General features: G+C 45.8%; 1 protein-coding gene and 1 pseudogene across 1 annotated transcript in view; one reads left to right on the top strand and one right to left on the bottom strand.

Annotated features, from left to right (window-relative positions):
- LOC129409180 (basic salivary proline-rich protein 1-like) overlaps positions 1-1,752 on the bottom strand; it is a 16,559-nt gene extending 14,807 nt beyond the window's left edge. The window contains exon 1 of the mRNA XM_055154381.1: positions 547-1,752. Coding sequence (XP_055010356.1) covers positions 547-1,752 — 1,206 coding nt within the window. The remainder of the gene's footprint in view (positions 1-546) is intronic.
- LOC110174214 (toll-like receptor 13) overlaps positions 1-8,102 on the top strand; it is an 8,223-nt pseudogene extending 121 nt beyond the window's left edge.
- The last annotated feature ends 8,543 nt before the right edge of the window (positions 8,103-16,645 follow it).

Genomic DNA, 16,645 nt, shown 5'->3' with positions numbered 1-16,645 from the left:
GACACAGAGGACAGAGAGGACAGAGGACACAGAGGACAGAGGACACAGAGGACAGAGGACAGAGAGGACAGAGGACACAGAGGACAGAGGACAGACCACAGAGGACACAGAGGACACAGAGGACAGACCACAGAGGACAGAAGACACAGAGGACACAGAGGACAGAGGACAGAGGACACAGAGGACAGACCACAGAGGACAGAAGACAGAAGACACAGAGGACAGAAGCAGGTCTGGGTGAGTGACAGAACTTTCTTGTGTCTCGTGTCTTTGTTTGTCTTGTAGCTGAGAGGGAGAGATTCTGTTAGATTTACTCGAGTACTTCTTCTGAATACTTTTCTAGCTGAGTACTTTTACTCCTTCTTGAGTAATATTTGTGTTGAAGTAACAGTACTCTTACTCGAGTAAAAGTCGTGCTTGAGTGAATCAAAAGTGACAAAAGCTTCATGTGACAGTAAGAAATCGTTTGTAGGTTTGTGTTTTGTTGCAGCTGCTGATTCAGTTTGTCCTCAAAAACAGAACTGGACTCGTGTTTGTTTCATTCACATGTTTGAGGAACTGAGGAGACCCTAAGGTGACCCTGAGGTGACCCTGAGGTGACCCTGAGGAGACCCTGAGGAGACCCTGAGGTGACCCTGAGGAGACCCTGAGGTGACCCTGAGGAGACCCTGAGGTGACCCTGAGGTGACCCTGAGGAGACCCTGAGGAGACCCTGAGGTGACCCTGAGGTGACCCTGAGGAGACCCTGAGGTGACCCTGAGGAGACCCTGAGGAGACCCTGAGGAGACCCTGAGGTGACCCTGAGGAGACCCTGAGGAGACCCTGAGGAGACCCTGAGGAGACCCTGAGGTGACCCTGAGGTGACCCTGAGGAGACCCTGAGGAGACCCTGAGGTGACCCTGAGGTGACCCTGAGGTGACCCTGAGGAGACCCTGAGGGACCTGAGAGACCCTGAGAGAACCCTGAGGTGACCCTGAGGAGACCCTGAGGAGACCCTGAGGTGACCCTGAGGAGACCCTGAGGCGACCTGAGGTGACCCTGAGGACCTGAGGCGACCCTGAGGAGACCCTGAGGCGACCCTGAGGAGACCCTGAGGAGACCCTGAGGCGACCCTGAGGTGACCTGACCCTGAGGAGACCCTGAGGTGACCTGAGGAGACCCTGAGGAGACCCTGAGAGGAGACCTGAGGTGACCCTGAGGTGACCTGAGGAGACCCTGAGGAGACCCTGAGGACCCTGAGGAGACCCTGAGGAGACCCTGAGGAGACCCTGAGGTGACCCTGAGGTGACCCTGAGGTGACCTGAGGGACCCTGAGGACCCTGAGGACCCTGAGAGGAGACCCTGAGGAGACCCTGAGGACCCTGAGGTGACCTGAAGACCCTGAGGAGACCCTGAGGTGACCCTGAGGAGACCCTGAGGTGACCCTGAGGTGACCCTGAGGAGACCCTGAGGAGACCCTGAGGTGACCTGAGGTGACCCTGAGGTGACCCTGAGGAGACCCTGAGGTGACCCTGAGGAGACCTGAGTGACCCTGAGGAGACCTGAGGAGACCCTGAGACCCTGAGGAGACCCTGAGGTGACCCTGAGGACCCTGACAGGCCCCTGAGGAGACCCGACCTGAAGAGGTGACCCTGAGGAGACCCTGAGGTGACCCTGAGGAGACCCTGAGGAGACCCTGAGGTGACCCTGAGGAGACCCTGAGGTGACCCTGAGGAGACCCTGAGGAGACCCTTTTGACCGTGACACCCTCATCAGAAAAATGTCCAACATGAGAAAAGTGGAGCCGAGTGCAGGATTTTACAACAAAAATGGACTTATTCCTGTTTACAGACAAGTTCATGTTCAAACTTTGTGTTGAAATTGTATTTTTCTTAAAGTTTCAGGTTGTTCATAATATTATAATATTTTGTAAAAGAAAGAGTTCGTCAATTAAAAAAGATTTCTGTAATAGATTTGTGTTTCTCTGCACAAATATTTGAACCTATTGTTATTTTTGGGGTTTATACGACATGAGTTTTCTGATCCGGAGTCGGTTGGACACGACCCCCGGAACAAAATGACTCTGACACCTCTGAGGTAAAATAATTGTAAAATATAAAGTCGACAACTTCACAGGTTATTTTCAGAATGTAACTCCTGTGATAAATGAGGGAAAACTGTATTTATCTGTTTATTGAAACAACTGACACTGCAAGGAGTTTTCAGTTTGAGAGGAAAGAATCAGCCTAAATGTGCAGGTTCCGTTTGTTGAACATGACTCAAAACACGACTGCAGGTCTGACTGTGATGAGGAAATAACTTTATAACAGAGAATAGCTTAATATAAAAGTGTTTTCTATCTATGTCTGAAGCTTTAGTTTTCACTTCTGTTTTCTGTGTTGCAGGAGTAAAGTGGTCACTGTTCAGTCTGTACAAAGATGAGTGTGGAGCGCGCACTTCACTTCCTCCTCTTGGGTCTCGGGTTTGGCCTCGGCGTCGGAGCTTTTTCCCTCCAGAACTGTTACCTGTTGGACGGAAAAGCCGTGTGTTCGTCTCACAAACTGAACGAGATACCCGCGGACCTGCCCCCCTCCGTGCTCAGCATCGACCTGAGCTCCAACAACATCTCCAACGTTCGCCTCTCGGACTTCGCGCGCTTCCCCAACGTCACTTCGGTCAACCTGAAAGAGAACGCCATCTCGTACGTCGGCAAACGCGCTTTTTTTGAGCTGACGTCGCTCAAACGGCTGAGTCTGAGCAGAAACAGAATAGAAATCCTCACAGACGAAATGTTTTATGGTTTGTCTAAACTTAAAGAGCTGTACGTCGAACTCCAACCGCGTCAGAATCGTAGAAATGAACGCTTTTCGACCCCTGAGAAACCTTGCAGTTCTCGCTCTGTCCCACAACAAGCTCCGCGCCGTCGCACAAGTTCATTTACAGCACTTGCCTCTTTTAAATCTGCTTTTTATTCAAAACTGTAGCATAACCACGTTCCGCTCACGAGATCTGACCAACGCCTCCACTCGGATCAAGACCCTGGATCTGTCCGAAAATCCGCTGGAGAAGTTCGAGGTATCGGCCGATGTTTTTCCTCAACTGACCGAACTTAACGTCGGCGAATCGCACGGTGAAGTCCAACCTCACGTTCACTGTCCAGAACCGAAGCCTGCTGAGTCACGTGACCTCTCTGGACATCAGCGGCGCTCGGCTGGCTTCCGTCGACGACTGGACAAGGCTGTTTTCGGCTTTTAACTCCTCTGTGACTTTCCTAAACTTGGGCAAAATGAGGTTCAAGCCGGAAATTCTCCTAAACCTTTCGTGCTCGTTGTCCAATCTACGGCAACTGCAGATTCAGAGCAACAGCCTCATAATCGGACCCAACTTATTCAGGTTGTGTGGTGGCGTCACGAAGCTCGATTTGGGTAGAAACAATATTAAAAAAGTAAAAGACGGCTCCTTTAGCGTTTTTCGGCGTTTGCAGAGCCTGATCCTCAGTTCCAACAGTCTACAGAAAGTACCGTCAGCTACTCGAAACCTGAAATCCCTCCGCGAACTCGATCTTTCGTTTAACCACATCAAAACGATCGGATGCCGCGATTTCACTGGACTGGAGAACCTAAAAGGACTCAACCTTCAAAAGAACAAGATCACAGCTTTGAGTAACTGCTCCTTTCTCAAGATGAACAAGTTGGAAGATTTGAATTTACAGGAGAATTCTATAACGGAACTTGGCAGCGCGTTTCAGTCCCATTTACCGAATCTGAAATCGCTTTTCTTAGCTCGGAACAAAATCACGGCGATAACTCGCGGTGAGTTCAGCGGTTTGAATTCGCTCAAGAAGTTGTTTTTAGCTCAAAATCAGATCAGAGTTCTGTATAAAGGTTGCTTCTCTGGCCTCGCAAATTTGGAGAAGCTTCACCTGAAGAAGAATTTTCTCAAAAACACGGCGTTCAACTGTCTCTGTTTCGGAGATTTGCTGAATCTGCAGAGCCTGAATTTGGAGAATAATCATTTTAAACTCTTGACAAAATCACATTTTCTAGGACCGCCGTTTCAGAACTTAACTCGTTTAGAGAGTTTGAAGATTTCCGGCTGTAGTATTACAGGTAACAAGATCTTGCCTTCAGATTTCCTTCAGGGCTTGACAAATCTGCAATTGTTTTCTTGCAATAAATGGGAAATTGGGAACTTTTCTGCAAACTTTTTCCAGCACACGCCTCGTCTCAGCTCCCTGGACATCAGCTCCAACAGCCTCTACGACCTTTCCTCCGAACTATTCGCTCCCATTCCGAATCTAAAGAAACTCAAAATCAGTAACGCAAACCTGCGCTCCTTGGACTTCCTGATCACCGCCAACCTCACGAACCTGACGTCTCTCAGTGTGGAAAACAATGGACTTTCTGTGATCGGTGAGGACATTATACGATCTGTACCGAGTCTGCTGGAGTTCGATTTGAAACGGAACTCTTTTGCCTGTGACTGTGAGAATGCGTTCCTCATCAAGTGGATCATAAACGATAACAGGATGCAGGTGAGAGACGCTCATTCTTTTGTGTGTAGCTACCGGCCTGAACAGAAGAACTCCAAACTTCTCCAGTTTAACGTCCAGTCGTGTTTGGTGCACGTCGACTTCCTCTGCTTCATCTGCACGTCCTGCCTCACCGCTCTGACCCTCGTCGTCTCCTTCGTCTTCCACTTCAGCAGATTTCACCTGAGTTACGCCTACTACCTGTTCTTGGCGTGGCTCTTCGACTCCAGAAACAGGCAGAAGCGAGCGGAGAGTCTGTACGACGCGTTTGTGTCGTACAACAGCCGCGACGAGGCCTGGGTGTGCGAGGAGCTGGTGCCCAGGCTGGAGCAGGAGCAGGGCTGGAGGCTCTGTCTGCACCACAGAGACTTCCTCCCAGGTGAGAGAAGATCCACCTGAATCTGCCCCACATAAAACACGATAACCACAGTGTCGACTTCAGCACACGACAGACGGACGATGATTTTGGGGGGTCAGGATTTATTGTGGCTGCATTTTCTTTTCACTAGAGGGAAATTCTGACTGTACCATGTGACTGTACCATGTGACTGCACCGTGTGACTGTACCATGTGACTGCACCGTGTGACTGTACCATGTGACTGCACCGTGTGACTGTACCATGTGACTGCCACCGTGTGACTGACCATGTGACTGCACCGTGTGACTGTACCATGTGACTGTACCGTGTGACTGCACCGTGTGACTGTACCATGTGACTGTACGTGTGACTGTACCGTGTGACTGTACTGTGACCGTGTGACTGTACCGTGTGACTGTGACACCGTGTGACTGTACCATGTGACTGTACCATGTGCTGTGTGACTGTACCATGTGTGACTGCACCGTGTGACTGTACCAGTGTGACTGTGACACCGTGTGACTGTACACTGTGTGACTGTACCATGTGTGACTGTGACTGCCATGTGACTGCACCGTGTGACTGTACCATGTGACTGCACCGTGTGACTGTACCATGTGACTGACTGTTACCGTGTGACTGTACCATGTGACTGTACCATGTGACTGTACCATGTGACTGTACCGTGTGACTGTACCATGTGTGACTGCACCATGTGACTGACTGTGACTGCATGTGACTGTACCATGTGACTGTGTGACTGTGTGACCATGTGACTGTACCATGTGACCCATGTGACTGTACCATGTTGACTGTGACTGTGTGACCATGTGACTGCACCATGTGTGACTGTGACCCATGTGACTGTACCATGTGACTGTACTGCACCGTGTGACTGTGACACCATGTGACTGTACTGGCATGTGACTGTACCATGTGACTGTACCATGTGACCATGTGACTGTACCCATGTGACTGTACTGCACCATGTGACTGTACATGTGACTGCATGTGACTGCACCGTGTGACTGTACCATGTGACTGCACTGCACCGTGTGACTGTACTGTCATGTGACTGTCCCATGTGACTGTACCGTGTGACAGTACTGTGTGTGTGACCATGTGTGACCATGTGACTGTACCATGTGACTGTACCATGTGACTGCACCATGTGTGACTGTGACTGTACCATGTGACTGTGTGACTGTACCATGTGTGACTGTGACTGCACCATGTGACTGTACCATGTGACTGTACTGTCATGTGACTGTACTGTACCATGTGACTGTGACTGTACCATGTGACTGTGACTGTGATGTGACTGTGTGACATGTACACCGTGTGACTGTGACCCATGTGACTGTGTGACCATGTGACTGTACCATGTGACTGTACCATGTGACTGTGTGACTGTGACTGTGTGACTGTCATGTGACTGTACCATGTGACTGTACTGTCATGTGACTGTACCATGTGACTGTGTGACTGTACCATGTGACTGTGACTGTACCATGTGACTGTACCATGTGTGACCCTGTGTGACCATGTGACTGTCCTGTGTGACTGTGTGACTGTACCATGTGACTGCACCATGTGACTGTACCATGTGCTGTACCATGTGACTGTATGTGACTGTGTGACTGTACCATGTGACTGTACTGTGTGACTGCACCATGTGACTGTACTGTACCATGTGACTGTACCATGTGACTGTACCATGTGACTGTACCATGTGACTGTCGTGTGTGCTGTATGTACTGTACCATGTGACTGCACCATGTGACTGCACCATGTGACTGTACCATGTGACCATGTGACTGTACCATGTGACTGTACCATGTGACTGTCCCATGTGACTGTACCATGTGACTGTACCATGTGACTGTACCCTGTGTGACCTGTACCATGTGACTGTCCTGTGTGACTGTACCATGTGACTGTACCATGTGACTGTACCATGTGACTGTCCCATGTGACTGACCATGTGACTGTACCATGTGACTGTACCATGTGACTGTACCATGTGACTGTACCATGTGACTGTGACTTACCATGTGACTGTACCATGTGACTGTACCATGTGACTGTACCATGTGTGACCATGTGACTGTGTGACATGTGACTGTCACTGTGACTGTACCATGTGACTGTTACCCATGTGACTGTGACCATGTGACTGTGACTGTCACCATGTGACTGTACCATGTGACCCATGTGACTGTCTGCTGTGTGACCATGTGACTGTCCTGTGTGACTGTACCATGTGACTGTACCATGTGACTGTACCATGTGACTGTACCATGTGACTGTGTGACTGTACTGTGTACTGTACTGTCATGTGTGTACTGTACCATGTGACTGTCCTGCTGTGACTGTACTGTGACCATGTGACTGTACCATGTGACTGCACCATGTGACTGTACCATGTGACTGCACCATGTGACTGTACCATGTGACTGCACCATGTGACCCTCAGGGAAGCCCATCGTGGAGAACATCGCTGAAGCCGTTTACAGGAGCAGGAAAACCATCTGTGTGGTGAGCCGCTGGTACCTCCAGAGCGAGTGGTGCTCCAAAGAACTGCAGCTGGCCAGGTACCGCCTCTCCACAGATCTGACCTGTCACCCAGCCCAGTCACCTCACCTGCACCTACTCCCTCTCACGCCCCAGTCCAAGATTAGTCCTGGTTTAGTCCTGGTTTAGTCTTGGTTTAGTCCTGATTTAGTCCTGGTTTAGTCTTGGTTTAGTCCTGATTTAGTTCTGGTTTAGTCTTGGTTTAGTCCTGGTTTAGTCTTGGTTTAGTCCCGGTTTAGTTCCGGTTTAGTCCCGGTTTAGTCCCGGTTCAGTCCTGGTTCAGTCCCGGTTTAGTCTTGGTTTAGTCCTGGTTTAGTCCTGGTTTAGTCTTGGTTTAGTCCTGGTTTAGTCCTGGTTTAGTCCTGGTTTAGTCTTGGTTTAGTCCTGGTTTAGTCTTGGTTTAGTCCTGGTTTAGTCCTGGTTTAGTCTTGGTTTAGTCTTGGTTTAGTCCTGGTTTAGTCCTGGTTTAGTCCTGGTTTAGTCCTGGTTTAGTCTTGGTTTAGTCCTGGTTTAGTCCTGGTTCAGTCCTGGTTCAGTCCTGGTTCAGTTCTAGTTTAGACCTGACTTCCTGTAAAACGAGCAGCTCTGGAGTTTTCGTTTTGTAAAAGTCGCTCACCGGAGGAAAACGTTTGAACCTGAACAATCCACGTGTCCTTCGTTCTTTCGTTTTTCAATATAAAACCAAAAATAAGAAAACTAAAAAAAACAACTTTTCTTCCTTATTTGTGGGACCAGACTGGGACCAGAGCGGGACTGAGACCAAGACCAGACTGGGACCAGACTGGGACCAGAGCGGGACTGAGACCAGGACCACACCAGGACCAGACCAAGACTAAGAGCAGGACTGAGACCAGGACCAGACCGGGACCAGACCGGAGGCTCAGAGTCCAGGGCAGGGCTGGAGCTCGAGGCTGAGACTTGGACCCTGCGGAGGCTCGGAGTCAAAGCTCTGGTCCCAGTCTGGTCCCAGTCTGGTCCCAGTCTGGTCCCAGTCTGGTCTTGGTCTCAGTCCCGCTCTGGACAGAAGTCACATAAACGGGAAACGGTCGTTATCCGTTTTTTCCATTTTTCATTTAAACACAAAATTGAAAAAACGAATCATTATCTGTTTTTTCATTTTGGTTTTGGAGACAAATAATGAAGAAAACTGTTGTTTTTTTGTTTTCTTATTTTTGGTTTTACATTGAAAAACAAATGAACGACACACAGATTCTGAACAGATCTGACTCGTCTCTGTGTTGTGTGTATGTTGTGTTGTGTGTGTGTGTGTGTGTATGTTGTGTGTGTGTGTGTGTGTGTGTGTGTGTGTGTGTGTGTTGTGTGTGTGTGTGTGTGTGTGTGTGTGTGTGTGTGTGTGTGTGTAGTTTCCGTCTGTTCGATGAGCGTGAGGACGTCCTGATCCTGGTTTTCCTGGAGGACATCCCGTCGTCTCACCTGTCCCCGTTTTACCGGATGAAGAAGCTGCTGCAGAGACGCTCGTACTTGAGCTGGCCCCACGCCCGCCGCCACAGCGCCCGCCGCCACAGCGCCCGCCCCACAGCGCCCGCCGCCACAGCGCCCGCCGCCACAGCGCCCGCCGCCACAGCGCCCGCCCCCACAGCGCCCGCCGCCACAGCGCCCGCCGCCACAGCGCCCGCCCCACAGCGCCCGCCGCCACAGCGCCCGCCCCCACAGCGCCCTCTTCTGGGAGAAACTACGACAAGCGCTGACGTCCAACAGCCCCGGAGACCAGGACGACAAACTCAGACTCACTGTGACGCACGCACACTGATACACACACACACTGATACACACTGATACACACACACTGATACACACACACTGACACACTGATACACACACTGACACACATACACACACTGATACACACACACACACACACACACACACACTGATACACACTGATACACACACACACACACACACACACACACTGATACACACACTGATACACACACACACACTGATACACACACACTGATACACACACACACACACACACACACACTCACTGATACACACACAGATAACACACACACTGATACACACACACACACTGATACACACACACACACACTGATACACACACACACACACACTGATACACACACACACTCACTGATACACACACACACACACACACACTCACTGATACACACACATGACACACATACACACACACACACACACTGACACACACACACTGACACACACTGATACACACACACACTGATACACACACTGATACACACACACTGATACACACACATACACACACACACACTGATACACACACTGATACACACACACACACACACACACACACACACTGATACACACACTGATGCACACACACACTGATACACACACTGATACACACACACACTGATACACACACTGATACACACACACACACACTGACACACTGATACACACACACACACACACACACTGATACACACACTGATACACACACACACACACACACTGATACACACACTGATACACACACTGATACACACACACACACACACACTGACACACACACTGATACACACACACACTGACACACACACACTGACACACACACACACACACCACACACACACACTGATGCACACACTGATACACACACACACTGATACACACACACTGACACACACACTGATACACACACACACTGATACACACACTGACACACACTGACACACACACACACACTGACACACACACTGATACACACACACTGATACACACACACTGATACACACACACACTGATACACACACTGATACACACACACACACACACTGATACACACACTGACACACACTGATACACACACACACTGATACACACACTGATACACACACACACTGATACACACACACACACTGATACACACACACACACACACTGATACACACACTGATACACACACACACACACACACACTGATACACACACTGATACACACACACTGATACACACACACACACACACTGATACACACACACTGACACACTGATACACACACACTGATACACACACTGATACACACTGACACACACACACTGATACACACACACACACACACTGACACACACACTGATACACACACACTGATACACACACTGATACACACACACTGATACACACACACTGACACACACACACACTGATACACACACTGACACACACACTGATACACACACTGATACACACACACACACTGATACACACACACACTGACACACACTGACACACACACTGACACACACACACACACACACTGACACACACACTGACACACACACTGATACACACACACTGATACACACACACACACACACACACACTGACACACACACTGACACACACACTGACACACACACTGATACACACACTGACACACACACTGACACACACTGATACACACACTGATACACACACTGATACACACACTGATACACACACTGACACACACACTGATACACACACTGATACACACACACACACACTGACACACACACTGATACACACACTGATACACACACTGACACACACACTGATACACACACTGATACACACACTGACACACACTGACACACTGACACACACACTGATACACACACTGATACACACACTGACACACTGCTTCAGTTTTATGTTGAAAAGAAAAATAAATATTCTACATTAAAAGTCCAAACAGGCGACTTCTGGATCCTTTTATTTCTGCTTCAGTGTTTTTCATTGTTTAAACTTGAGTAAAACTAATTGTTCAGAGACACGATCACTCAACAACAATAAAATATCCTCAACAATGTTCAATAATGATCAAATACAACTTTATTCTGTGATTTATGAATAACGTCTATGGACTTGGGTCACGAAGGTTTGTGACTTTTAAAATATGGGTCCCCAGAAAAAAAAGTTTGGGAAACACTGGTGTAAAGAAGTCGACCCGAACCCTGGTCCACGTTTCTCGAGTCGTTTTCCGCTGTGACGGACGTTCAACAACCAAACAACTACGACGTCAAAAACAAAAGTGATATGGTTCAAAAGACAAAAGACAAACATGGAGGTCAGATGTTCACTTTTTCAGAGGATCCTTCCCAGTGTGGACTGTGAGATGACCAGAAAACCGAAATTCGAGATGCATGAATTTAACATTTATAAGACTTGTAAAGCTCCACAGTGTAACTTTTCTGGTGAAGTGTCCATCACCTGCTTGGAAACCTGCCTGGGAAAGAGGGTAAAAAGTCAGAGGAAACGGTCAGAGGGTCAGAGGATTCACCGTTGTCTCTTTAATAACTGAAAAACACAAGTTGGTTTATAAATAACGCTCATTTATTAAATCAGAATAAGTTAAGACTACACAGCGCTGGGGCCAGTTCAAGTAACAAACGTCTCTACAAAAAGTCCCCAAAACGGCGCCACAATTTTCCAAATATTTACACAACATTTTACAAATCAAAATGACATTTTTTTTTTTTTTTGCAAAGACACATTCATGTAGTGATGCTATGGACAGGTCCTAGAAGGTCACACACGTTTAACTCTGCGGTTCATTTGCATAGGACTGAACACTTTTACTGCACTCCTGCTCAAAAGTCTCCTCGTCGTCGTCAAATGTTCCCTCGTTTTTATGAAAAGTCCTGACGTTTTCATGAAAAGTCCCCTCGTTTTTATGAAAAGTTCTCACGTTTTCATCAAAAGTCCCCGTTTTCATCTTATGCTTTAAAATAATTTATTTATCTTATCTTACATTTCTACTACTACTACTACTACTACTGCAGGTCCAACCACAAAGTATTTATCATAGCAGTAACTGTACACATTACTAACACATTTTTCAAGTCTGATAGTAGAAGTAGGTATTAGTAGTAGCAGCAGCAGTAGTAGTAGTAGTAGTAGTAGTAGTAGTAGTAGTAGTAGTAGTAGTAGTAGTAGTAGTAGTAGTAGTCATTGTAGTGCTATCTATACAAGTAGTAGTATCCATAGTAGTAGTAGTAGTAGTTGCATTAGACGTTTCAGTAATATAAACAGCAGTTATAGTACTGTAGTAGAAGCACTGGTAGTAGTAGTAGTAGTAGTAGTAGTAGTAGTAGTAGTAGTAGTAGTAGTAGTAGTAGTAGTAGAAGTAGTAGTAAGTAGTGGTAAAAGTTGTATTAGAAGTGGCAGAAATATTAATTCTAATAGTGGTTGTTGTAGTAGTAGCTGCAGTAGTAAAAGTAGTAATAACTGCAGTAGTAGTAGTAGTAGTAGTAGTAGTAGTAGTAGTAGTAGTAGTAGTAGTAGTAGTACAGAGCAGGGGACTTTTGAGCCTGTTTAACTCCAGCAGCGCCCTCTAGTGTTTTTTCTTTAAAACTGCATTTTCCTCCAAAGCCTCAGAGCTTCAGAAACTTTAATCTGTTTTATTTTAATTTAATTTTATTTCTTTTTTTGACCAGAAGGAGCTGATTTAGTCCGAACTCCGACAGGTGTCAGTCGCTCTCACCTTTTTAGAGTAAAACCAAACTGGCACTGATCACAGGAACATGAAAAACGACTCTTTTAAACCACTTTTTTCTTGAGTTTTCAGACTTCTTTTCAACTTTTTCTGTTTCGTTTACAGCCTTTGTTAAAGTGTGCACTGTGTCACCACGGTAACTGCTGAACATTCCGCCATACACATACACGTAGAACACCCCCGGCGTCGTCGTGACACCGCAGAGCATCGACAGTTCGGGCGAAAACGTGAAATGAAACCGTCGCTGAAACGAGTCGCGCTTCAGCCGCTTTCGTTACGAACACTGGACGAGTTTCGGTTTTTCCGTCGCTTCTTCAGGATTTGTTTACGTAAAAAATGTAAGAATAAAACCGTAAATTTGATCCTTGAAATTTGGGACCAGACGTTTGTACGGAGGCAGAAATACTCAAGAATGTGACGTAAATACACTTTGAAAACCAAATACTGTTGAAATCTTGTCGCGCAGTCAGTCGACACTAGAGGGCGCCGTCGTGAACCTTCGCCAACGTTACAATTACGAACCGGGAAATGTTTTTTTTTAGACACTTAAACACTTAAACACACGGTTAAATATGTCATACTTCTTTTCTCTCGCACGCAGACGCACTCACGAGGTAAAAAGGACTTCTCGAAAATCGCCGTTTTTGTTCACAAAAAAAGCACCAGACGCTTTAAACCTGCACCGTGCGCCGGAAAAAAAACACCGACTCCGACACGCGACTTTAGATTTTAAATAATTTATTCACTTTAATTTAGTGAACGTGTCTCGGTGAACAAACACACACACGGGAATCTGAATATACACGCGATATTTTCTACGATTTGACCGTTTTAAATAGATTTTCTCGACTTTGAGCGTCTACGGAATTGTCGTTAAAGGAACTGTACGTGAGATTTTCATTTTAAATTTCACAAACACGAGTCCAGATCTGAGGAAAAACACGTCAAATCAAACAGAACTTTTACTCAAAACGATTCTAAAGCTGATTTATTCTTAATCATAAAAACATTGGAGCTTTTATTTCTGATCTACGTTGGTGTTTTTTGGTTCTCGAATGAGCCTCACGTGACTCTCTCGTTTAAGTTGCAGGTTCAAATCTGAAATCCAGTGAGTTTAAACCTCAAATGTCTGTCCGATCCAGAGTCATGGAGGGAATTCTGAAGATTCTGAGTTTCACACGAGACCTGGACATAAACTGAGACACGAGCCACGTTTACATGAATTTTTTTTTTTAAATTCCGAGTTAATGGTTCTGGATTAAAATCTTCTCCTTGGAGTTTACGTGGAAATAATAATTCTGAAATGAGGTTTCCCGACCGCCAATCCAAAGAGACGTGGATGAAAGTCCCAAGCCAGGACCGGTGGAGGCGGATCGAAGGCGACACGAGGATGAACGACCAACATTATTTTTAAGACGAATAAATGTGAAACATGATCCAGGAATAAATTAATTCAGCTTTAAAATCAGATTTAGAATTCAGGGTCTGTTTACACGAGAACACTTATGGGTAAAAACGACAAAATATTTTATTGGAAGTGTCTTTCATTTAGACCAGGGGTGTCAAACATACGGCCCGGGGGCCAGATCCGGCCCTCCAAGACCTTTAATCTGGCCCTCGCTGTTTTTCTACCCAAATATTTGAATGATATTTTCTATTAAAATGGTGTTAATTTTGTGTGGTGTTTATCACAGCAGCGTCTCCAGCGTCTCTGTACGTGGCCCCTCCCACCAGAGCAGCACAAATGAAGACTTGTCTCTTTCCAAACGCTCTTAAAGGACGATCGTTTTGACTGTTGACCGTGACACCCTCATCAGAAAAATGTCCAACATGAGAAAAGTGGAGCCGAGTGCAGGATTTTACAACAAAAATGGACTTATTCCTGTTTGTTAATGTTAAAACTTTGTGTTGAAATTGTATTTTTCTTAAACTTTCAGGTTGTTCATAATATTATAATATTTCGTAAAAGAAAGAGTTCATCAATTAAAAAAGATTTCTGTAATAGATTTGTGATTCTCTGCACAAATATTTGAACTTATTGTTATTTTTTAAGTGTTCACATAGTCTTTTTAAAGCGGAATTCATTTTTATTTGGAATTAAATTATTTTTATTTGGAATTAAATCTGTCATGTAAACGTGGCAGGTGGAGGATCTGGACACGTCTGGGCTCACGTACAAACAGCTCCTTTAACACATTTTTATATTTGTATTATTATTATTTTCAAATTAAATGATCTAGTTCAAGTTAAATTCAAATTAAACGTTGAATATCTGGGTTTTCTTCGTGGATAAAGGTGTTTTTCGCAGTGCAGCCCTGGGTTCAGTACAAACGTCTCTGTGTCGGACTTTCTCGTGTTCAGTTTTTTTTTTGTTTCCGTAAAAGTGGAGCCCTGTTCAGAGACATAAAGCACGTCGTTCAAAGTAAGGCAAAGTCCGTCCAGCGCGGAGACGCTACGGGACAAAACGCAAACGTCCAAACGGCTTCGGCGACGTTTCGGCTTCGGCTCGGACGCGACACGATGAGGAGTTTGATGCAGAAGCGTTTTACTCACACACAGTTCAGATTAAAGAGGGGGTATTACACGGCACAAGAGCGACTTTTTCGGCGCTTTCTTCCAACTTATAACGTTGTTCCTTCGTCGTTTCTTAATGTAAAATATCTAAGCTGATGAAATTCGTACTTTTTGCTGCTAATATTCTACGTTCAGGGGATAAATTTGAAGCAGCTTTTGTCTCAAGTAACTGTGGATATGAATGAGTTAAAAAAAAGGTTTGATAAAAATAAATGATCATTGAATTTAAAAAAGACTCGTGTGATTTGGAAAAAGTTCCACACCAGCAACAACCAGCACCAACACTTGTATCATTCATTTGTTCTGTCTTATGTAAATTATTGTGTTGAAGTTTGGGGAAACTGCTTTAAGACTCATTTATCGCCTTTAATTTCATTGCAAAAAAAAAAAAAAGCCATTAGGTTTGCTCATAAAGTCCACGATCTGCATCCAACAAACCCACAGTTTTTAAAATCATCATGATGTGGTCAACTTCAAAACAGCTCAAATTATGTTCGCGGCGTCTGTTAACGCTCTTCTAACTATTTTAAACGATTTATTTTCAGATCGAAATGCTCGTCTTAAAGAAATTTTATCAGCCGAAATTTAGAACAACTTTAAAGTCAATGTGCATCAACGTCAGAACGGATTATCAGAAGAACTAAAACGCCCTGAGCACAGAGCTGAGGTCCGGGGGAAAAAACATGTCTGGAGAGGTTTGGGTAATCTAGAGATCTGTTCTGAGCCTCCGTCCCTCATGCTCCCGCACGAAAATCCTCCGTAAACACACAAAAACATGATACAAAACAAAAAAAAAAACCCAAAAAACACAGCAGTTTGACAAACCTGATGTGACGTGCAGTAGTTCCGTGACTTTGCGGTGGCGCTCTGAAGGGGGAGTGACTTAGCGCGGGGAGCAAAGGGGCAGAAGTAACAGAAAATACCCCCTCTTTAATTAAAAGAACGTTTTTTTAGTTTGGTGCTTCAGTCGGTCTGTGCTTCTTTTGGGAGCTTGTGCTTTTCTCATCGACACTTGTGCTTCAAAGTTAAACTCGGGGATCGATGTGCAGTTTTACAAAACACAAATTTAAATTTAACTTCAGAGTTTAGACAAATTTCACAATTATTTCATAAAAA

This window comes from Boleophthalmus pectinirostris, unplaced genomic scaffold, assembly GCF_026225935.1.
Source record: "Boleophthalmus pectinirostris isolate CB_2022bp ecotype Guang Dong unplaced genomic scaffold, ASM2622593v1 HiC_scaffold_19, whole genome shotgun sequence".
Lineage (NCBI taxonomy): Eukaryota > Metazoa > Chordata > Actinopteri > Gobiiformes > Gobiidae > Boleophthalmus > Boleophthalmus pectinirostris.
Note: the sequence above shows the minus strand (reverse complement) of the source record. Positions and strands in the feature narration are given on the sequence as shown.